This window comes from Chrysemys picta, chromosome 8 (genome assembly GCF_011386835.1).
Source record: "Chrysemys picta bellii isolate R12L10 chromosome 8, ASM1138683v2, whole genome shotgun sequence".
Taxonomy (NCBI): Eukaryota; Metazoa; Chordata; order Testudines; family Emydidae; genus Chrysemys; species Chrysemys picta.
In genome coordinates this window covers 63752997-63775820 of record NC_088798.1, presented here as the reverse complement: position 1 = coordinate 63775820, position 22824 = coordinate 63752997, and the positions used below count along the sequence as shown (strand labels likewise).

The window sequence follows — 22824 nt, the reverse complement described above, 5'->3', positions numbered from 1 at the left end:
GGCCCGTCAGGGAAATCCACTGGTGGGCCATGAGACAGTTTGTTTACATTGACCGTCTGCAGCTCCCAGTGGCCGCACTTCACCGGAAGTGGTGCTGGATACAGAGTGGGGAGAAGTGATTCTTCTGCCTGGGAACCCAGGGTTGCTCCTGGGTGCTCTCTCATGAGAGGGCATATTGCAGGAGTGTCCTATTAGGCTGCCTGGGGAGACGGGGCAGAATTTGGAAAGCAGCAGCAGCGCTGGAAGATCCTCAGTGGAGAAGTGCTTGAGTTGGCTGTTCCTGTCGAAAGCATCCCCTCATGCCAGAGAGTCACATGAATATTTGTTGTGTCTCTGTACAGCCTCCAGCACAATGGGGGGCCTGGTGCATGACGAGTTCCATAGATGCTAGGGTGAAATAAATCTTCTTTTTTGAGATCATCATCTGTTTAACAAGAGAAATAGAGGAACGGGAGACCTAGCCCTTACTGCAGCCAGCGAGTTACTATCCCTGCAACATTACCATCCACTCCCCCTAGACACAATGTACTCTAAAGTTCCCTCGTTTCAGCCCCTGTTATTAAATCCACATTTGTGGTGTAGAGCAGTCAGCATGCCATTGTGTTGTGTCCATTGTAAACTTGATATTAGGCCTTTCAAGACGTTCCCATCATGTTATATACATATTAGGACATACCCAGGGTCCTCTGTGTTGGCTTAATGTCTTGGGGTTTTTCTTCCCTCTTCAAGTAGGAGAGTGGGCTAGATTGCTTAAGCCATCCCTGTGAATATAATAAACCTATTTCTTATATTGTGCTTTTCATCAGTAGATCTCAAAGTGCTGCACATTCTTTATTGTATTAAGCATATCACATTTTTGATACTTCTCAGGTGCCAAACACGTAGGAAACCCCCTATTTTAAAAACAAACAAACTCTTCCAGGTCTCCCTTCTCCACCGTGATCAAACAAACTACGGCACCAATCCAAGTTTAAATAACTCGCCTTCACCAGTGTCTTTGTACTCTGGATTTCTTCAGGGCTGCTGTTTCTTATTTATTCATAATTACATGGTTTATGTATATGTGATTGGGGCCAAACATGCAGAATATCTTTTCCCAGGAACTCCCCATATATATCTTGCCTACTCATTGTGGCCAAAAAGAGGCTGACTCACCTGAGGAAATGAATTTCAGCTGTATTTCTGATTTTATCCCATCCCCTAAGGTCTGTTCCATTGTGGTTCTTGAAAGTTTACTGGGGTGAAAAGTCTAATGGTTTTTCTTTAGTTTCACTGGCACTACATTTGGATCTCTCATGCTAACCCCTCCTTGGACAAGTAGATCTCATTTCTATTCGGAAGCAGGAAGGGTCTTGCTTTTCCATTCTCCGATGGCTATTTACTCATACGCTTCATGCATTTTCTCCTCTTGAAAAGGGGAGGGGCAGCCCTGCTTTATGCTTTGTTGGCATTTTGCAGGGAAGCATTTACTTGCTTCACAGGAAAACATTTTTTTAAGTAAAGGGAAGCAATGCAATGTCATCTCCTCCCAGACTGTTATGGGATGATGGGCCATGGTTACCACTTCTACTATCGGGTCACTGGTACTAGATTGCTGGCTGACACACCAAAGGGAGGAAAATGGTTTTAACCTGGGTTGCAATTCTTCTGCCAGGGCTAATGAATTAGGAGATGTTCACTTCCATTTACTATGAACTAGGTACTGGGGCCTTTTCTCAAAAGCAGATCAGAATAGGAGATGGAAAAGACAAATTGTTACTGATAGGTGGAGCCAGCTGACAGCCAGAGCAGCATTTAAGTGCCCAAAGTGGGCGTATGAGATATTTAACCAATAGCATATTAGATTTTAGCCATCACTTACTTCATGGTCCAAATGTATCCCTAGGACAAGTGCATTCACTTCAGTGGCAGTACAGAGGGGAACGCATATAGTCCAATGACATGCACTTAGGCTCTATTGAACTGTGGCAATGATTTGGCTTAAATGCAGTGCAAGCTTCCATACTATGTAACCCATGTTAATACAGTATGTCTCTCTGGTTTGCATGAGAGGTTCATGTGCCTGTTGCAGCTTCTAGTTAATAGCTATATTCCTGTGCCTCAAGCAGTCGAGGCTTTAGTTTGAGCAATCCTGGGTTTGTTCCCCACTGATGACCCATCCGTGATATTCAATAGACTTGCATGGAATCCCCTGTGACTTTCGGTCAGGCCTCCCCATTTGCAAAGCACCAAGATTTGCTTGAATTGATTCTGATATTGCTAACAAGTAAGTGAATCTTGAAAGATAACCCCTGTTTAAACATTATAAGGGTCTGCTCCAAAGCCGAAGTGAAATCAATGGGAATCTTTCCATTGACTTCACTAGGGTTGCCAATTTTGGTTGGCTGTATTCCTGGAGGTTCCATCACCCGACATAGTCTTTAATTAAAGATTAATCTTTAATTCCTGGAGACTCCAGGACAATCCAGGCGGGTTGGCAACCCTAACTTCAACAGGCTGCAGGTCAGAGCCTAACTGAGCAATCAAGAACAGGCTGCAGGGCTACAAGAGATGAAGGGTGCAGCGGCGTTTCCATTGTAAACTGTATCCAAAACTTCCTACAACTCTTCAGCTGCAAGAATTTTGCCACCCATTGATACCTGGTGCAGGTGGCCTTGGGTCTCACGTCAGGGCATGAATATTTTTAAGGGGTGGATGAGATTCTGATACAACTGCAAAATAGAGGCATTAAAAAAAGTTTTCCACTGATTCTTAGGCAGAGAATAATGTTCTGCAGCCTCACACTGCAGATGTATTGCTGCACCTGGCATTCCTCCATTAACTCAGTTGGACCCTGGAAGCAATAGAACAGTTTCTCAGCTGATGTGAATCACTGTCACTCCATGACATCAGTGGTGCTAAACCAATTTCCACCAGCTGAGGAGCTGGCCCATTATCTGGGCTGCATCCTTGAGCAAACACCTTGCGAGTCTCATAACACTGCACGCTACAGGGAAATAATACAAGTTGATAAAGTACTAAGAAAGACTGAGCCATAGCCCAAGTGGGAGTGAGGCAAACAGAAGTTGGGAGGACAAGAGGCGACAGTGAAGCACAGATAAGCCCATGATTTTTGTAGCCTTGAGGCTATTGGCAGCACTATAGCTGGGCAAATACAGCAAAAACTTATGATTATTCATGTGAACTTTTAAATAGGCCTTGCGTTGATAGGTTTGCTTTGCTGGGAAGGTAATGGAGGGGTTCCCCTATCAGTGCCCCCCTCTGCTTATCAGTGAAATATGTAGCAAAAGAGAAAGGTTTCAGGTAAGAAGACCTTTGCTGACACACTGTAGTATCTCTTGGATAGTAAACTCAGTGGCCAGATGTATCTCGGGTTTCAGGTGTATATCTCATACACAATGTGATGTTGATTGCTCACAGTGATCCGTCAGAATCATGACCCATTGTGCAGTTGGGTGAATAACTAGAAAATAATGTCAAACTCATCCTCTAACGAGGTGACCAAAGGTTTTTCAACAGTAAGTTACCAATATTCAGAGACCTCTTCTCTCAGGTGGACAGAGCCTTTGTGAAAAGAGGCCCTTGCTACAACAGAGATCTTCTATGTGTAATGTACTGAAACCAGCTATTCAAAGACTAAAACTGATGCCTGGGACTGAAATATTGTCCATTTAGTGACAACAGAAAGTGAATCAGAGGATGAAAACAATGAAGGTAAAAATGGAAGACTCTCCAGCGTGGTTCCTAGAACATCACTCAGAAATGCTTTGAAGCAATAAACCATGGGGAAATATTGGGACAGTTAGCAAAACAAAAGACTACAGAGTGCTTATGTACCCATGTAATGAGTGCTGTGTGCACATTCTTTTAGTGGAGTCTTATACAGAAAATATTTGGGCATCTAAAATAATTTTTATTTGCAGTGTAGTTGTAGCCATGTTGGTTCCAGGATATGAGAGACAAGATGAGGGAGGTAACCTATTACCTCCCCCACCTTGTCACTATAGTTTTTAGTTGTTTGAATACAATCCTGTGTTACAAGGCTACTTCTGCTAAGGAGCTGATTTTTGTTGCTGCCTCCAGTGCTCTTTTCAGACAGATGAGCTGATACATGGGACCTGCTGCCATCCAGCAATCATGGCACTATCAGCTGTTGTTATTCATCACCAAGGGAGATGGAAACATTGCAAAGACGCTATTCAGCGGCAGCCAGGAGCATCTTCCTCTCTGCTGTCTGCTCCATCCTGCTGCTGACTCCCTCCTGACACCTCCACTTTCCTGCCACAACTTTCTGACAAAATCTCTCTCTCTCTGCTCCATCATCCCCTAAATCAAGGGTGGGCAAACTTTTTGGCCTGAGGGCCACATCTGGGTATGGAAATTATATGGTGGGCTATGAATGCTCATGAAATTGGGGTTGGGGTGCAGGAGGGGGTGAGGGCTCCACTAGAGGTGCGAGCTCTGGGGTGGTGCTGGGGATGAGGGGTTTGGGTCACAGGAGGGTGCTCTGGGCTGGGATTGAGGGGTTCGGAGGGCAGGAGAGGAATCGTGGCTGGGTCCCGGCCAATGGGAGCTGCAGGGGCAGTGCTTGGAGTGAGGCAGTGTGCAGAGCCCCCTGGCTGTCCCTATGCATAGGAGCCGTAGTGGGGACATGCCGCTGCTTCTGGAAGCCGCGACACACGCGTGTGGAGTGGCCCCAACCCTGCTCCCCAGCAGGAGCTCAATGGTTGGATTAAATCGGATGTGGCCTGCAGGCCGTAGTTTGCTCACCCCTGCCCTAAATTCTTTCTAACAGCACTGCTCATCCCATAAACAGCTGCTGTACCCCAACATCCCATAAGTCCTGCCAGCACCCTCTTAGCGCTGCTCACCCTCCTTTCTGCAGCCATATACCACAGCCAGTGCTCCTGCTCTCTTACTGTGTGGCTGCCCTAGCCAGATCACTCTTGTCTACATGGGGAAATTAACCAGGATACCTACTTTTTTTAATGCCTCTATTTTGCAGTTGTATCAGAATCTCATCCACCCCTTAAAAATATTCATGCCCTGACGTGAGACCCAAGGCCACCTGCACCAGGTATCAATGGGTGGCAAAATTCTTGCAGCTGAAGAGTTGTAGGAAGTTTAGGATACAGTTTACAATGGAAACGCCGCTGCACCCTTCATCTCTTGTAGCCCTGCAGCCTGTTCTTGATTGCTCTCCAGGTGGGCACACTTATTCCAGTATTAAAGTGTTTTTTCTGGTATAGCTTAAACCCCTTCCAAAGTGACATACGCTAAACTAGAAAAAGGCTCTCTTAGACTGGAATAACAGTGTATAACCATATTGGTTTAAATTCACACCCTACCTTATATTGAAATAACCTTTTCATGTAGACATGTCCTAAGGTACCTCTACTGTGCAATTTACTAGGCTCTCTTCTGGTGCCTGCAAAACAGTTGTGGGTGCAGTTTAGGTGAGAAGTTATTAATTTGCAGATGAAATTATGCTATCCACTACCTAGACTTCCAAACGTGTCCCTGCCCCCTTCCCACAAACAGTGTTTTAAAAAAATCAAATCCCTAAAACATAATTAAACCAAATACTTTGAACTGAATGGGATGGTCTAGACAGTATTTGGTCCTGCCATGCGGGCAGGGGACTGGACTCGATGACCTCTCGAGGTCCTTTCCAGTCCTAGAATCTATGAATCCAAATGCAGAGCTGGGGCCAGAGTCTTCTCTTGCTTCCCTTAGTGCATATGCTTTTGCCAGCCTCTACCCTTCCAGAGGCTTATCTGAATCTCTCACCGCCCTGCGAGAGATTCCCATCCCATCCAATGCGCATTTAGTACATCCCATCCTCTTGGTATAAATCATCATCCTTTTGCCCTAGCGCCAATCACTATAATCGACATCCTAGTGTCTCACTTTACACAATATTACAGTTGCTAGCTACATAAACCCCTCGTAATAAATAATTCATTGTTTCCTAGCTGAGAGAGAATCAGGAAACCAGTGAAAAGATTCCAATACATTTTAATTTCAATATTGTAATTGACTTTAAAAAAACAAAACAAAACTGGTGCCTTGTACAATAGGGGCCTCATCCAATGTCCATTGAAGTCAATGGGGGGAGGGGTGTCTTTCCATTGAGTTCCATGGTGATTAGCTCAGGCTGTAAGTGAAGGGAGAAGAGACGCAATGAATGTAATCCCACCGCGGAACATCTGGGCATGCATCTGGTTTAAACATGACTGGGCATAAACCTCCCTCTTCTGTCTGGGTGAGCGAGGATCTGACCACAGCATTCAGTCAGAAGCAGGAGATACCGGATAGCTAACAACAGCCTGTGTTCTAGACTGACCAGCTTCAGATAATAATGTTGATTGGTACATATATGGTGCCTTTCGTACAAAGAATGCAAAGCACTTTACAAAGTTGACAGCAGTCCGTACTTTACAGATAAAAGCCAACACACGCGCAAGTAGCATGGTTTCCCCTCTGACTGCAGTGTAAACATACCCCCGGTCTCTTGCTCTAACTAGTAGATCACACTGCTTCAAGGGAATATTTATCCAAATGAAAAAGAAGATTCTGGGGGCTTTTACTAACTCATGACTGGGGAAAGGTGGAGAGCAACAATTTGTCTGTCAAGCCCTCACTGACGAGTTCAGAGAAGTTCTCTCTAAACACAGCAGGAAACTGGATATTTTGTTTACCCCACCCCATTTAGGATAGTTATTTTGATAGCCTTGTAGTGTATGCATTTCAGATTGTTTGGTAAGAGGCAGATGCTGCAGCTGAACATGCTGTTAGAGAGAATTATTACAAGACCCGATCGAAATTTTCTCACTGAAAGATTTTTTTCAACAAAAAAATGGCTTTTTGACCAAAACAATTTTTTCGACAAATATTTTTACTGCGGTTAAAATGTTTATTTTGGTTGAAAAAAAATTTTTGAGAAAAAAATTGAAACTGATTTTTTGGGGGGGGAGGGAGGGGAGTATAACTTCCCCGTCCTGCCCAAGTGCGCAAACATTTTTTAACTAAAAATTGTTTTTGAGGACTAAAAAAATTTTGGTTTCATTTTTTCAATGAGAGACCAAAAATTTCAGTGGGGAAACGTAAAACTATAAAAACAATTTTAAAAAACAATTTCCCGTGAAAAATAATTGTCATTTTTTGACTAGCTCTAAGTTATCACACTATTGAATAATGTAGATGTGAAGGGCTTGGGGTCTAAGAAAACATGGAGATAACATCTTATTTATCTCAATATTCCCCTTGTAATGAGTCTGTTCTTTCAGACTCCAACGAGAAACTGCTGAGCTAGAATTGATATGCAAACTAGACACAATCAACTCCGGTTTAAATAAGGACTGGGAATGGTTGGGCCATTACAAACATTGAAATCTATCTCCCCTTGTAAGTATTCTCACACTTGTTATCTAACTGTCTGTCTGTGCTGGGCTAGCTTGATTATCACTTCAAAAGTTTTTTTCTCTTAATTAATTGGCCTCTCAGAGGTGGTAAGACAACTCCCACCTGTTTATGCTCTCTGTATGTGTGTATATATATCTCCTCAATATATGTTCCATTCTATATGCATCCGAAGAAGTGGGCTATAGTCCACGAAAGCTTATGCTCTAATAAATTTGTTAGTCTCTAAGGTGCCACAAGTCCTCCTGTTCTTCTTTTTACGGATACAGACTAACACGGCTGCTACTCTGAAACCTTTCATTATGCAAGGCACTGCATTTAGCCGTATGGAGTGGAAATCCATCAACCTCATGAAAAAACTCGTACAGATACAGACAGACATCATCTTCCTTTCCAAATGCAAGCAGATGGACATCATACCAAAAGGACTAAAGGTAAAAAATCCATTACAATCTACATATCACACAGACTATGCTGAGAGACTGTGTCACACACTCTCAAAGAAACTGCGAAATCACCTGATCAGCATCCTATACAGCAAACAGGGAAAGATTAAGAATGAGCTCTCAGAACTGGATACTCTCATAAGAAACCAACCTTCCACACAAACTTCCTCATGGATAGACTTTACAAAAACTAGACAAGCCATTTACAAGACAAACTTTGCCTCTCTACAAAGGAAAAAGGACACTAAACTATCTAAACTGCTACATGCCACAAGCAGCCACAACAGTAGTTCCCTTAACCCACCCAGCAATATTGTTAATCTTTCCAGCTATACTCTTAGCCCAGCAGAAGAGTCTGTCCTATCTCGGGGCCTCTCCTTTTGTCCCTCCAGACCCATGAATATGATACAGTTCTGCGGTGACCTAGAATCCTACTTTCGACGTCTCCGACTCAAAGAATATTTCCAACATACCTCTGAACAGCATACTAACCCACAGAATCCTCCCTACCAGCACTACAAAAAAAAGGATTCTGCGTGGACTCCTCCGGACGGTCGAAACAACAGACTGGATTTCTACATAGAGTGCTTCCGTCGACGTGCAAAGGCTGAAATTGTGGAAAAGCAACATCACTTGCCACATAACCTCAGCCATGCAGAACACAACGCCATCTACAGCCTCAGAAACAACCCTGACATCATAATCAAAAAGGCTGACAAAGGAGGTGCTGTCGTCATCATGAATAAATTGGAATATGACCAGGAGGCTGCTAGACAGCTCTCTAACACCACATTCTACAGGCCATTATCCTCTGATCCCACTGAGGATTACCTAAAGAAACTACACCATCTGCTAAAAAAACTCCCTGACAAAGCACAGGAACAAATCTGTACAGACACATGCCTAGAACCCCGACCAGGGGTATTCTATTTGCTACCCAAGATCCATAAACCTGGATATCCTGGACGCCCCATCATCTCAGGCATTGGCACCCTAACATCAGGCTTGTCTGGTTATGTAGACTCTCTCCTCAGACCCTACGCTACCAGCACTCCCAGCTATCTTCGAGACACCACTGACTTCCTGAGGAAACTACAATCCATCGGTGATCTTCCAGAAAACACCATCCTGGCCACTATGGACGTAGAAGCCCTCTACACCAATATTCCACACAAAGATGGACTACAAGCTATCAGGAACAGTATCCCTGATAATATCACAGCTAACCTGGTGGCTGAACTTTGTGATTTTGTCCTCACCCACAACTATTTCACATTTGGGGACAATATATACCTTCAAGTCAGCGGCACTGCTATGGGTACCCGCATGGCCCCACAATATGCCAACATTTTTATGGCTGACTTAGAACAACGCTTCCTTAGCTCTCGTCCCCTAACGCCCCTACTCTACTTGCGCTACATTGATGACATCTTCATCATCTGGACCCATGGAAAAGAAGCCCTTGAGGAATTTCACCATGATTTCAATAATTTCCATCCCACCATCAACCTCAGCCTAGATCAATCCACACAAGCGGTCCATTTCCTGGACACTACTGTGCTAATAAGCGATGGTCACATAAATACCACCCTATACCGGAAACCTACTGACCGCTACACTTACCTACATGCCTCCAGCTTCCATCCAGGACACACCACACGATCCATTGTCTACAGCCAAGCTCTAAGATATAACCGCATTTGCTCCAATCCCTTGGATAGAGACAAGCACCTACAAGATCTCTATCAAGCATTCTTAAAACTACAATACCCACCTGCTGAAGTGAAAAAACAGATTGACAGAGCCAGACGAGTACCCAGAAGTCACCTCCTACAAGACAGGCCCAACAAAGAAAATAACAGAACACCACTAGCTGTCACCTTCAGCCCCCAACTAAAACCTCTCCAGCGCATCATCAGAGATCTACAACCTATCCTGAAAGATGATCCTTTACTCTCACAGATCTTGGGAGACAGACCTGTCCTCGCTTACAGACAACCCCCCAACCTAAAGCAAATACTCACCAGCAACCACACATCACTGAACAAAACCACTAACCCAGGAACCTATCCTTGTAACAAACCCCGATGTCAACTCTGTCCACATATCTATTCCAGTGACATCATCATAGGACCTAATCACATCAGCCATACCATCAGGGGCTCGTTCACCTGCACATCTACCAATGTGATATATGCCATCATGTGCCAGCAATGCCCCTCTGCCATGTACATTGGCCAAACCGGACAGTCTCTACGCAAAAGAATTAATGGACACAAATCTGACATCAGGAATCAAAATACTCAAAAACCAGTGGGAGAACACTTTAACCTGTCTGGTCATTCAGTGACAGACCTGCGGGTGGCTATATTACAACAGAAAAACTTCAAAAACAGACTCCAACGAGAAACTGCTGAGCTAGAATTGATATGCAAACTAGACACAATCAACTCCGGTTTAAATAAGGACTGGGAATGGTTGGGCCATTACAAACATTGAAATCTATCTCCCCTTGTAAGTATTCTCACACTTGTTATCTAACTGTCTGTCTGTGCTGGGCTAGCTTGATTATCACTTCAAAAGTTTTTTTCTCTTAATTAATTGGCCTCTCAGAGGTGGTAAGACAACTCCCACCTGTTTATGCTCTCTGTATGTGTGTATATATATCTCCTCAATATATGTTCCATTCTATATGCATCCGAAGAAGTGGGCTATAGTCCACGAAAGCTTATGCTCTAATAAATTTGTTAGTCTCTAAGGTGCCACAAGTCCTCCTGTTCTTCTTTTTGTTCTTTCAGTATTTCCTAGGATACAAACAGAAGAGCACAAATCAGGTAATGCTCATTGACACCAAAAGAACATCTGGCACTGACTTCTATGGAGCAATGTCAGTTTACACAGCAGAGGCTGTGGCCCATTGAGTTTATACATGCATGTGTGGTATATCTATCTATCAATCTATCTGCACACATGGTAGGTCAGAACCGATATGAAGTGATAGGATTCTCTCCTCTCCTTTCTCAGGAAGAATTTTCCTTTCTATTTGCTAATTTCATGTTGAGAGCCTTAAAATTGTTGATTAGTTAAACATCAGAAAAACAGCAAGAAGGAGAAGAGGGAGGGCAAGTATTCTAAGCAAATTCAAGACGGGGAAATGTTTCTGAGAATCATTTACGACTCGGGTCCTCGTAGCCTTCAGCGTCCGGTCCCACTGGGTCAGGATGGCATTTCTGGCTCCATCCCACTTCCCTGGTCCCGTCAGACAAAACTGGTATGGACTGCACGGGCCAAAGTACGCTTCCAGGGCCAGCCTTGGATCCGTCAGGAACAGCAGTGGAAAATTGGGCTTCACACCAATAGCAGAGGCGAGTTCATCCATGTAGGAAATATAATCTGTCTGTAGGGTATTGCTCTGCCCATACCTTAAGGTGGGAAGGGAGAAGATATAATACATTGCTGAGTACAGTATTGTTGTAGAAAAAAGGCATTTGGTTAATGGACACAAGGTTAACTCTGCACTTCTATATGGTGGTAGAAGGGATAGATACACCATGGAGTATATCTATTGTTGCTGTGATGTGGTATGCTATTGTTGCACAGAAATACTGCGGCAAACACATTTAACTCACTGCAATCTTACGTCTCATTGCCTCAGTGAGAGTTTTGCCTGAGTGAGGGTTGCAGGGACTGGGGCTGCTCTGAATAAGCTACTTCTAAGATCTGTTCAGAAGGGGTGATTTCATGTGTTTGATATACAGCATTCGACTGTGACTGGATTACATCTGAAAAGGGCCAGTCTGATACTGCTGGAGAGTGAAGCCTTATATTTGTTAACAGAAGACATGCAGTGTGGACAACTACAGTGTAGGTTCCCCCCCACCCCCAAAGCCCCTCACTTGTGTGCTTCATCTTGGAGCTGGTGGGCCCTGTTCCAAGGGTGAGAAGGTATTCTGTTCTCAACCTTGGCCTCTGTGCTGCAGGTGTCACTAAAGCAGCCAATGTAACGGGCCTAATGGGGGGGGATTTGGAATCCAAGCAGGAAAGAGAGGCAGAGGCAATCTAGAGGTCAAATTATGTTTTATCTCAATCAGTTGGGGAAATGTAGAAATCAGTTAAGTGGCAAATAATCACAAGTAAATCAGTTAGTTGTTTTAGCAGGAACTACTATTTAGGCTTACACCGTAACCTACGGTAAACAATCACTGTTATCTACTGTCTATTGACTATCACTATCTTAATTAAACTCTTGTTATAGGCAATAATTAATGAAATAACAGAATTTTGAATTAGAAAATACAATGCACCAGAACATAAACCCCACCATTGTACGTTCCCTGGTCAGTTTCTTATTTGCAGCCTCTGTAAGCCCAGGGTTTGGAGTAGAGATTCTTAGGATGTTTAGTTATATATTGAGCAAGTCTCTTGTGCAATCTTTGTTCACTGTTCTAAGATTCAGCTTAAATAAAGGCATGTATGTACTCCTTGATGCGATGTGCTGGCTTCTTGATTGAACAATTCTCTCTCCCCTCCTTTCTGGCTTACAGCCCCTTTGCTCAGACATTTTCACTATTCCTGTCACTTCACCTCGTCTACCTTAAGATGTTTTGTTTTACATAATTATTATTTTCTTACTTGCGCTACAGCTCACTTCCTTCTTGTTTCTTAAGTTTGTGTCCCTTTAATTAGAGTTTATCTTTTACTGCTGCTTATTTCCCCCACATTCATTCTTGCTTTACCTTTCTCACAGTTTTCTAACACTCTTTTTCTAATAATTTCTTAGATTACTTAGAGACATAGTCCTTTTTCCTTGTTTAACTGTACTTTTCTTCCTTTAACTTTTCCTCTTTTCCCTGTGTACCACTGTCTTGCCTCTTTCTAGGTCCTGTCCCTGTTGTGACTCTCCCTTCTCTTCTTGTGATCTCTGTCTTTCTTGCCCTTCCTGAACTGGACTTTCTTCCTTTCAGCTCTGTCCCTATTGCCCCTCCGATGATGCAACTTAGCCTATCCATTGGCTCCCCACTTCCTGCATCCCTTCTTCTCTGGTGCCAGTCACTGCCTCACTCACTACTAGCCTTGCTCTCTTCCACTGCTCTTTTGCCCCAGCAGCCTCCACTGCAGATGGGGTGTTACACCAGCATGACAGGGGTACTCTGCACTATTGTGGCCCTGAGGCCCCAAACTCTTTCTATTCTATGCCTTCTTGGATCCTGAGGACACATCCCATGGCAACACTACGATCTGGCTTTGTAAGGGATGCAAAAGCAAGTACTTTGGCTGGCAGGATTACTACAAATAAGACCACACTCTGTTAACTCCAGCAACAGTTGTCCATTTGTTATAGATCATGTGATTCTCTCACCTCATATTTTAAAGGTGACGTAAGCTCGTGAGCAGATAGGCAGAGTTGCCAACTCTCCAGGATTGTCCTGGAGTCTCCAGGAATTAAAAATTAATCTTTAATTAAAGATTATGTCATGTGATAAAACCTCCAGGAATTTGTCCAACTGAAATTGGCAACCCCACCAGCCAGGGAGTTCAAATAAAGCCCTAACGCTAGTTCAGTTCAAGTCCCTTTCCTCAGGGCCAGCTTCCTCAACAGAAAGAAGATTCCAAAACAGGATCAAAGTAACAGAGAACACTTGGTAACAACTGACAGCTTTCCTGCTGACGGCAAGCTGGGAGGGGAGCGGACATCTCCTGCACTTAGGTAGGCTCTCTTGCGACAGCTTCCCTTTCTTTTATAGCCCCACCCTGAATCAATCACATAATGGGCAGAGAACCAGAGGGAAGTCGTGAAAATCAAAGGTATAACTGGGTTCAAAAAAGAATTAGAGAAGTTTCTGGAGCATAGGTCCATCAATGGCTATAGCCAAGACAGCCAGGTATGCAACCCCATGTTCTGGGTGTACCTAAACCTCTCACTGCCAGAAGCTCGGAGTGGATCACTCCATCAATTTCCCTGTTCTGTTCATTGCCCTGAAGCACATGGCACTGGCCACTGTTGGAAGACAGGATATTGGGCCAGACGGACCTATGGTGTGACGCAGTATGGCCATTCTTATTTTCTGCTTGTAACCCCTTCCATGAGTTAAGGAGTGCCTGTATACTTTGTCCCTGGTGAGAAGATGCCTATAATAATGGACTATCCCCCCAGACTGGAACTAACCTTGCTGGTCGGGAGCTGAATTTGCATTTTTCAGGGAATTCCATGATTTTGAAAAAAATCATTAATTCTGAATTGGAATGAAATGTCAAATTTCAAAATTTGCCGCAAAATGAAAATTTTTAGCTACAGATCAAGGTTGTATTTTGATTTTGACTCTGTTTTATGTTGACGTTTATAAAATAACACAAAAATGTAAAAACATTAAAAACTTAACATAAAATAAAAATAAATACATTTCAAAACAAAAAGTAATTTCAAAATTGAAAACTCAGAAAGTTCCAGTCCAATAAGATTGGATTTTGACTGTCAGAAATGACACACTTGCATGGAACGTTTCAAGTTTAACAGATCCACATTTTCTGACAGAAAAACGCCCCACTGGAAATTTTTTGAACAGGTATGTACCCAATACAACTCCTGCCGAAGTGAAGGGAAATGCTTCTATTTACTTTAATGAGGGCTGGGTCAGGCCGGTAAACAGGATTCTCCACCATTCTGAGGGAAGCTACACACTATCAGAGTGAGAGAGGTTCAGAACAATGTGGGGGGGTGTTTGGGGGGTGCTGAATGCTTGTTGAGGAGGCCAGAGTTTTTAATGATCCTGAACCTGGTGCTGCAGAAGTTTTTTCTCTGTTATATTTGTTCGGTGGGCCAAATAGGGGAGAACCCAAGTTCCCAGGCTGAGGAGAGCACGTGATATACAATATTTGGGATGTGTGCTGGGGTGGGAAGTGGGAGTTTAAAAGAGTGGCTCCTTGGAAAAAGCCACTTGCTTATTGGATGGCAGGTTGTCATAATATATTGGACAGAGCGTATGCATTACAGAGATCAGACCATAACATTATGTCGGGTTTATACAGAAAAGACAGGTCGTGGTGGCCTTTTTCATGCACCCAGAGCAGGGAGGGCTACCTGAGAACTGCACTTTGCACGTACCATTTGAGCTTTTTCCCCATTTTTTCATCAATATCTTCCATCATGTCATTCACTGGGGGAAGCTTATATAACCCTAGAAAAGAACAGGTACAAGGTCACTAGTTTATTCCATCTCCTAATCAATAAGATACTCTTCCAGCCCTTCACCCATGCACTCAGTTAAACCAGCCATACTCCCACTGATCTACAACTTCTGGGTGAGCAGGCCTAGCAAATCCCATGAGGTCTGCAGGTGCACAAATGAACGCCTGCTTCTCTTTTTGGACCAGATCCCCAGCTTGAATCTGCAAGGAATTATAGGTTGCAAAGCAATGCTAGTTCTCACAGACAAGCTCATCTGGGACAGTTCTCCGCCCCCCTATTTCCCTTCACCTACCCTTAAACACCCTTATAGCCCAGCGAGCTTGGAGATCTGATGTTGGAATAATTGCACCAAGCGACTGGACCAGGCCAATGACAGCCATGGTTGGCTTCTCGAGTCGAGGAGGAAGGATGCCCTTGTACAAAGTGACCTCGTTGTCTCTGCATTTGATGATAGCGTTGTCTTCCATGAAGGGGTAGGAGTAGCTGTAGCCTGTTGCAAAGATGACAAAATCAACGTTTTCCTGCACAGTCCCATCCTGAAATATAGCTGAGGTTTCCGTGAATTCCTTCACATTGGGTTTCACCACCACTGTTCCACATGTGATGCGGCTTGGGAGATCATCATTGAACACTGGCTCTTTACGGCTGGTTCTATAAAGAAAGAAAAGCATAGAGGCCTGTAGTGGGGGGAGGGATAGCTCAGTGGTTTGAGCATTGGCCTGCTAAACCCAGGGTTGTGAATTCAATCCTTGAGGGAGCCATTTGGGGAACTGGGGTTAAAAAAAAAAAATCTGTCTGGGGATTGGTCCTGCTTTGAGCAAGGGGGTTGGACTAGATGACCTCCTGAGGTCTCTTCCAACCCTGATATTCTATGATAAAGTGCTGCCTGTCTCCTGGCTAGGAGAAGCAGAGAGATCACTGTGTTTCTGTATGCGAATGTCAGGAAAAGGAGCTAACCCTTTCTCCTTGAGCCTATGGTTACCTATCGCCAGCACTCCACAGTAGAAATTCCTGTGCTTGCTACCTCCCAACACTAGTGCTCAGGCATGAGCTGATTTACATGGCATTGCTGGAGTACCTCTTCTTTTATTTGTAATGTAAGGCTGCAACAGGATCACTTTAGCAATGAAGGGTTTTATCCTTTAAAGCTCAAGGAACTGTCTGTCTCATAGTAATCGCTTTAAGGCTGAATAAATAATTCGCAATTAATTTAGAATCTTTCTTTTGCTTATGGGATATCCATGAATGGATCATGAGTTCCTCAGAATCTACCATTTTAAATTATTCAACACTTTTTTTGTGTTTTAAAAATACCCAACCTATGGCTGGATTGGAAACAGTGCTTCGCAAGTCGTTTGTATTCTAAATTTGCTATTTGAACCCAGATTTGGTCAGATAAGTCACGTGGTATTGTTTGAGTTCCCTGGTAAACTTGGGCATAAGCATTTCTGGCATGAATGCTCATAGGCATGAATTTAAAAGCCAGTTTCCACAAACAGGTCTGCATGCAATTTTGAAGTTTCCTTTACAAAAATATTGGTACCAATAAACTCATTTTTGTGGGACAGGGAAACATCGTTTGGTCTGTGTTTGTACAGCACCCAGCACAATGGAGTCCTGAGCCAGGACTAGGGCTTCTAGGTACTACTGTGATACACATGATAAATGAATATTTGTGAGAAACAAAACACAAATATTGACAAATCAAATTCATTGAAAATTTGAATAAAACAATTTTTTTTCAGTATTTGGCCAACTTTGAGTTCTAATAATCTGGACACTATCTTTTTATATGTATTATAATTGACATTTAATTATGAGAGAAACAAGGTGGGGGAGGTAATATCTTTTATTGGACCGACTTTCTGCTTGTGAAAGAGAAGCTTTCATGCTACACCTAGCGTTTCTGGTCTGGAAAAGGTAATCTGGTGAACATTCTGATGACCTCTTCCACATTGAAGAAGAGCTCTGTGTAAACTTGAAAGCTTGTCTTTTTCACCAATAGAAGTTGGTCCAATAAATGATATTTTCTCATCCATCTTGTCTCTTGCAAATCCTGAGACCTCATGGTTGCAACAACACTGCATACATCACATAATTACAGCTGTTCCTTGAAATAGGATCTGCTAACTCACTTTTGAGATTTGGTGACATCACTGTAGTAGTGTATCTAGTTGGAAAAAAAAAAAAAACTATTGTTGCCAGGGTTTGAGTTACTTTACCCTAAACAATGAGATTGGGTCCACTGATCTCCATATACTGGACAACGTATGGAATACTGCACGTTTCCCATTCTTTCAGCTAGAGCAAAAACTAAGATCATCCCCATGGTGCAATGAGGTTTAAAAGCAAAGTCAGTCCAAACATGGACTTCACTGGCATTCTGAAGTCCCTGCCAACACATGGGGCGTTTCAGAAGTAAATTAATCCTTGAATTACCTACTAAAAGTAGTGATGTGTTTTTGGATTTAGGCAAAGACGTGGATGTTGTTTAGAAAAGTATGCAGTGTAATTGTAGCTGTGTCAGTCTCAGAATATTGGGGAGACAAAGTTGGGGGAGGGAATATCTTTTATTGGGCCAACTTCTGCTGGTGAGAGAGACAAGCTTTCGAGACACACAGAGCTCTTCTTCAGTGTAAGCTCAAAACTGTCTCTCTCACCGACAGAAGTTGTCTCTCTAATGGCTTAGGAAAGACATTTCTGTACTGGACCAGACCTAGCCCTGATAGTTTGGAGTCCCATCTCCAACAACGATGCATGAGAGCATAGCAAACTAGCCATGTGCACCTCTCCGGTTGCATAACTCTGAGTCCATATGGATTAGAAGGGACAGAGGATTCCTTTCCTACTCTTGCAAGCAATCCATATGGCTGCTGAAGCATGAGATTTCATTCACTTGTCCTGCGCTCTTATTTTTAAGCTAACCTGCTATAAACCTGCTGCCTGATGAGAAGAAAGTACATTGACGCTACCAGTAGAGTGCAACCGGGACACCACTGTGCTGCCTTTTCAAAGCTGAGCAAGGCTTTGCCTTCCTTCTCAAATGCTTTGCAGGGAGAATCCCATAAAATTACCTATTCAAAGGCATCAGGCCGTAGTTCTCATGCTTAAACCACTTGTTCATCCTCCTCACGTACAGCCAGTCGCTGACGGAGGTGGGAAGGGTATCCCTGAGAAAGGTTTCAAAGCGAGTCACAGTCAGCATATCCCAGGGGTAGCCATTGTCCCAGACGCGACTCATCACCCAGGAGCCGCTTCTAGAGCTGAGATAAACCTAAAAAAAAAAAAAAAAAAAAAAAAAAAAAAAAAAAATGGACAAAGCAGGGTAAGGCCATTACCATTCTAGAAAGGCAACTACAACAGAGTGATCACTGGTAGAGGCCTCTTCACCACTTCAGTGCTCCAGTTTTACACCAGTGTCACCTCACGGACTTCACTGCGCTTACGTTGGGATAGAACTGGAGTGAAGCAGTGGTGAATCGGGCCCACTTCACACTCCTCCAGCTCCAACCCAGAACTGGTGGGAAGATATACTGCAAAGAAGTGTACATTGCGGGAGTGACACCTACAGTGCTATGCGCTTGGCCTGCTCTTGATTAAAATTTGTGCCACGTAATGTTTTCCTCCGGCATGCGACCATTCTAAGCTTATGTTAAGTGTATGAACTTCAAAGCCACCTAGAAGACCTGGATGCCTATTCCCATTAATTGGGTGTCCAAATCCATGATGAGACAGCTTTGAAACCCTCAATTATTGTACCTCAATAACGAGAACTAGCAACTCCACAGCAAGACAGGGAATTGTACCTGTGAGGCCGTGTGACTGAGTTCCACAGCAATGTCTGAACCAGAGTTTCCCAGTCCAATCACAAGCACTCTCTTCCCCTTGAATTTTTCTGGTTCCTTGTATTCCCGGCTGTGGAAGTAGCTACCTTTAAACGTCTTTAACCCTGAGGAAAAGTGGAAAGTAAAATGAGTTCATCTGGATATTTAAAGGGATAGATTTTACCCACTTGCAGCTGGACCCCTTTGCAGTAATTTGTGGGGCTCGGCATTTAGTCTCTATCTGATTTCCACAGCAGATTTGCTCATTTCACAAGTCACAAAAAGGATGGTTCAAACTACTCGTGCTACAAACTCCTCCTAGGATTTGATAGTTCAAGGGGGTTCTTTTTTGCCTTGGAAACAGTCAAAGGCACAGGCCCAGGAGCCAGTAGTGCTGGTTCCGTGTCCAGCTCTTCCATCTTGTCTAGTTTTTCAAAGTTCTGAGCACCTGCAGATGGAGTGGTGGGTGCTCAGCAGCTGTGCAAATGAGGCCCATCATCCCTATGAGATTCAGTCTTCCCAGCTGTAAAATCATGTACGGTGAGGCTGAATTCACTCACACTGGTAAAGAATGTTGAGACACTTGGACAGAAAGCACTACGTAGATGCAAAGCATCCTCATCCTCACCAGGCATAAAGGTTCTGCCACAGCATCTTAGTTGATTGCCATGTCAAGAACCCAGTTACTCCAATGAAATTGCAGATAATAGAAGCACTCAGAGGTCACTGAGAGCAGAATCTGACCCTGCACATTTTGCTGACATTTTTTGGTGAGACTTCCAACCCCAAGACAAGAGAACACTTGCTTGCATAAAAAAACATTGCATTTAAAATAGGCCTTGATCATTTGAGAGGATTTGAATTGTTAACATGAACAAAGGACAGAACAAAATCCCCAGAAACACCCTCTCCAAGTTGTTCTAAAGAGATTAATCCTGTGCCTTCGTAATGCCCGGCCAAATAGTAAAATTTGATGACTATACCATTGCATAATGTTTCTCTAAACAAAAAGCTGGGGTTTATATACCGTAATTGCTAACATTGTACTTTACAATTATATGGTCTTGGTTTTTAATACTGCTTATAGTTCTGAACGAAACAGTTATTAAGAAAGTTTGGCAAGTTTTTAAAGCTATTAGAACAAGTTGAAAAATGCTTATTTTTTGTGGGTGACAAGGTGGGCGAGGTGATATCTTATATTGGATCAACTTCTGTGGGTGAGAGAGATAAGCTTATGAGCCACACAAAACTCTTATGCAGGTCTGCATGGCTCGAAAGCGTCTCTCTCACAACAATAAAAGATATGACCTCCCCCACCTTGTCTCGCTAACATCTTGGGACTGACACAGCTACAACTACAAGGAATACAACACAGTTTTTGTGTGAAATTGTAAAATTATATTACACAATTTTCTGCAATTTTGTTTGAATTTCCTATGAAAGAGAGGGAACTGAAATGATTTTGTTTTCAAAAAATCATTATTAGTACAAATTTTCAGGTTTTGGTGAAGTTTTTGAAAACTGAATTCGTTTCCAAAAATTTAGGTTTTTTTTCAATTAAAAAACCTCCTCAATGTGCTGATGAAAATGTTTTGACTAGTCCTTGCTGTAATATATGCACTGCACACACACAACTCACCAGGGAAGCAATCAACTGGGAAATTTGGATACACATGATGCCCCGAACAAACCATAACCGCATCAAATACAGCTGACTCTTCCTTCCCGTCCTGTTTTGTAATAACATCCCACTGTCCGGTAACAGGGAAATCGGAGCGTTTTTTTATACTGCTGACCATAGTCTTAAAAGAAACAAACACATGAGTTTGTATTCATTGGCACACGATTCTGCAGGCAGATAGCTTTGTAAATGTCATTGGTCTTACTGGATTCACAGTAGAGCTGGGCGAAACCTTGCTCCACTAAACTCCAAAGGAGTTTTGCCATTGACTTTAATAGGGCCAGGATTTCACTCTGGAATACATGTGTAAGAGCTAATGAACTGGCCTTGACCCCAATAACATGCCAAATTATTTTGATTTTCCTGCCTGGCGTTCTCTTACTGCTTCGCCAAAGCGACACCTTACAAAGATGGAAGTCAGTTACAGAGATGTGTTTTCAGTGATGTACCATTTTTAGAAGGTAGGTTCTTTGGGGCAAGGACTGTCTCTCTGTTCTGTGTTTGTACAGCTCCGAGCACAACGGGGTCCTGGTTCATGCCTGGGGTCCTAGGTGCTATTGCAATAAAGATAAATAATAATCACTTTGATCTGGGTGACATTTTGGAATCAGAGTTGGACAAATGTAGCCTTTTGGTATGTGTTCACCCAATAGCAGATTGATTTTCACAGGTTTGTTCATTATTAAATCTCAGTCAATTAATGCTTCAGGTAAATTTCAGCCCATGAATGGATTGCTCAGGACCAGTTCTTTGCTATACTTAATTCACTGTTCTCACTGTGTGATGTCATCTAAGCCACACGGGATTGTTTTGATTGGATGACCGAAACATTTATTTTATAAACAGGAGGAAGGCTTAACTTGTATTTAAACCCTGTGTGTCTCCTGTCTAACATTCAGTTACTCCACCACCAAAACACCGTGTAGCTAGAAGCCAGACTCAGAGGGGATGTTTTGAGAAGCACAGTGTGACCCATTTGCCCTTGTAAATTACCAGCAGACAGACTGATTATATTTGTTCATTGCTCTGAATTAGTCAGTTAAGGCCGGATGGTGCTCATCTAACGAGGTCAGCAGGGGTAGAACACCAGCCTCTGCCCTCAGAGGAATAAGGGGCTGGGAGTGAGTTATTCTGCCACTAGGAGTCACTCTTCTAATGGGGACAGGAAGTAGGTAAAGCCATGATTCCGGCCCGCCATGCACTGGCCTTAGCAGCTCTAAGTCTTACCTTGAACTTTATATATCTTAAAAGAGCAAAGTGCTTGGCATACATCCTGATGTACTCTTGGAGCTTTGAATTGTGCATGTAATTTGGAAAATCATCAGGGAAAGGGAAGTCAGGGAAACACATCATTTCTTTGCAGGAGTTGGTGAACACGGAGCGGTAAATGCTGGCTCTGCCTTCCTCCGCACGTTCCTACAGAGAATAATAATAAGAAACAAAACAGCAAAAACATCTGCACAGAAGGTGACTGCAAGACTTGCTGTAACATGGTGGAGATTCACTCACTAAAGAATTAGCTACAGAGACACAATTCTCAGCTTACCTGGGATGCTTCATCCAGCGTTCCTGCACACATAAGATGAGAAGCGCGAGCGAATGATGAGTTACAGTGTGCTACCAGTGTTGCCAACTTGCAACATTTTGTGTTTATCTTAAAGCCCCAGCTCCTGGAAGCAAGTGATAACATGAGAATCTAATCTTTCATTTTTTAACAGAGTAAGCTGTAGCCCACGGTTGCAGAGAAAAGCTTGAAAATGTGACCTGGGTGTCCCCTGGAGGCAAGTAAGAAGAACCCCAGATTTACCATTTAAAAAAAATCATGATTTTTATGCCAATCTCGTGATCTTTTCAGGCCTGATTTATGATTTTTGAACACCTAGGGTTAGCAACACTGGGTTATTTGGAGACGTGCCATTGTAACCCATGGTCCGTGTGCATGCCATCTGCCGCTCTCTATCTACAAGGCACTTAAGCACATTTTGCTGAATAGGGATGGACTGGAGTATGTACTTCAAATTAAGCAGATGCTTAAATCCCATCTTCAATGGGATTAAAATTAAGTGTGTGGTTTAGTGCTTTGCTGAATCAGGGCCCATGTTTTTACCATGTAATTACAGAGTACAGAATTCACCAGCCAAATCCTACCAAGGATGGACAGAAATGTTTGGTATAAAAATAAATCCAGTCAAGAAAGAGGACTCTACGTTTTAATATAATAGATGTACAGAAGTGCTGCTGCCTTCTCCAATCCTATGCTTCTTT

At 43.1% G+C, this 22824-nt stretch overlaps 1 protein-coding gene across 12 annotated transcripts in view; it reads right to left on the bottom strand.

The window, feature by feature from the left end:
• Positions 1 to 6001: 6001 nt before the first annotated feature.
• Positions 6002 to 22824, bottom strand: part of LOC101943609 (flavin-containing monooxygenase 3) — a 37838-nt gene continuing 21015 nt past the window's right edge. For 4 of the 12 annotated variants that reach the window (XM_065554652.1, XM_065554651.1, XM_065554650.1 and 1 more), the window contains exons 3-9: positions 21787 to 21975; positions 20518 to 20680; positions 18861 to 19003; positions 18129 to 18328; positions 15347 to 15705; positions 14971 to 15043; positions 10659 to 11290 (exon numbers count right to left, since the gene is read on the bottom strand). In XM_065554652.1, coding sequence (XP_065410724.1) covers positions 10948 to 11290; positions 14971 to 15043; positions 15347 to 15705; positions 18129 to 18328; positions 18861 to 19003; positions 20518 to 20680; positions 21787 to 21975 — 1470 coding nt within the window. In that variant the 3' untranslated portion in view covers positions 10659 to 10947. Of the gene's footprint in view, positions 6158 to 10658; positions 11291 to 14970; positions 15044 to 15346; positions 15706 to 18128; positions 18329 to 18860; positions 19004 to 20517; positions 20681 to 21786; positions 21976 to 22105; positions 22230 to 22824 lie in introns of those variants that run through there. The other 8 variants (XM_065554656.1, XM_065554655.1, XM_065554649.1 and 5 more) reach the window with 3 other exon arrangements.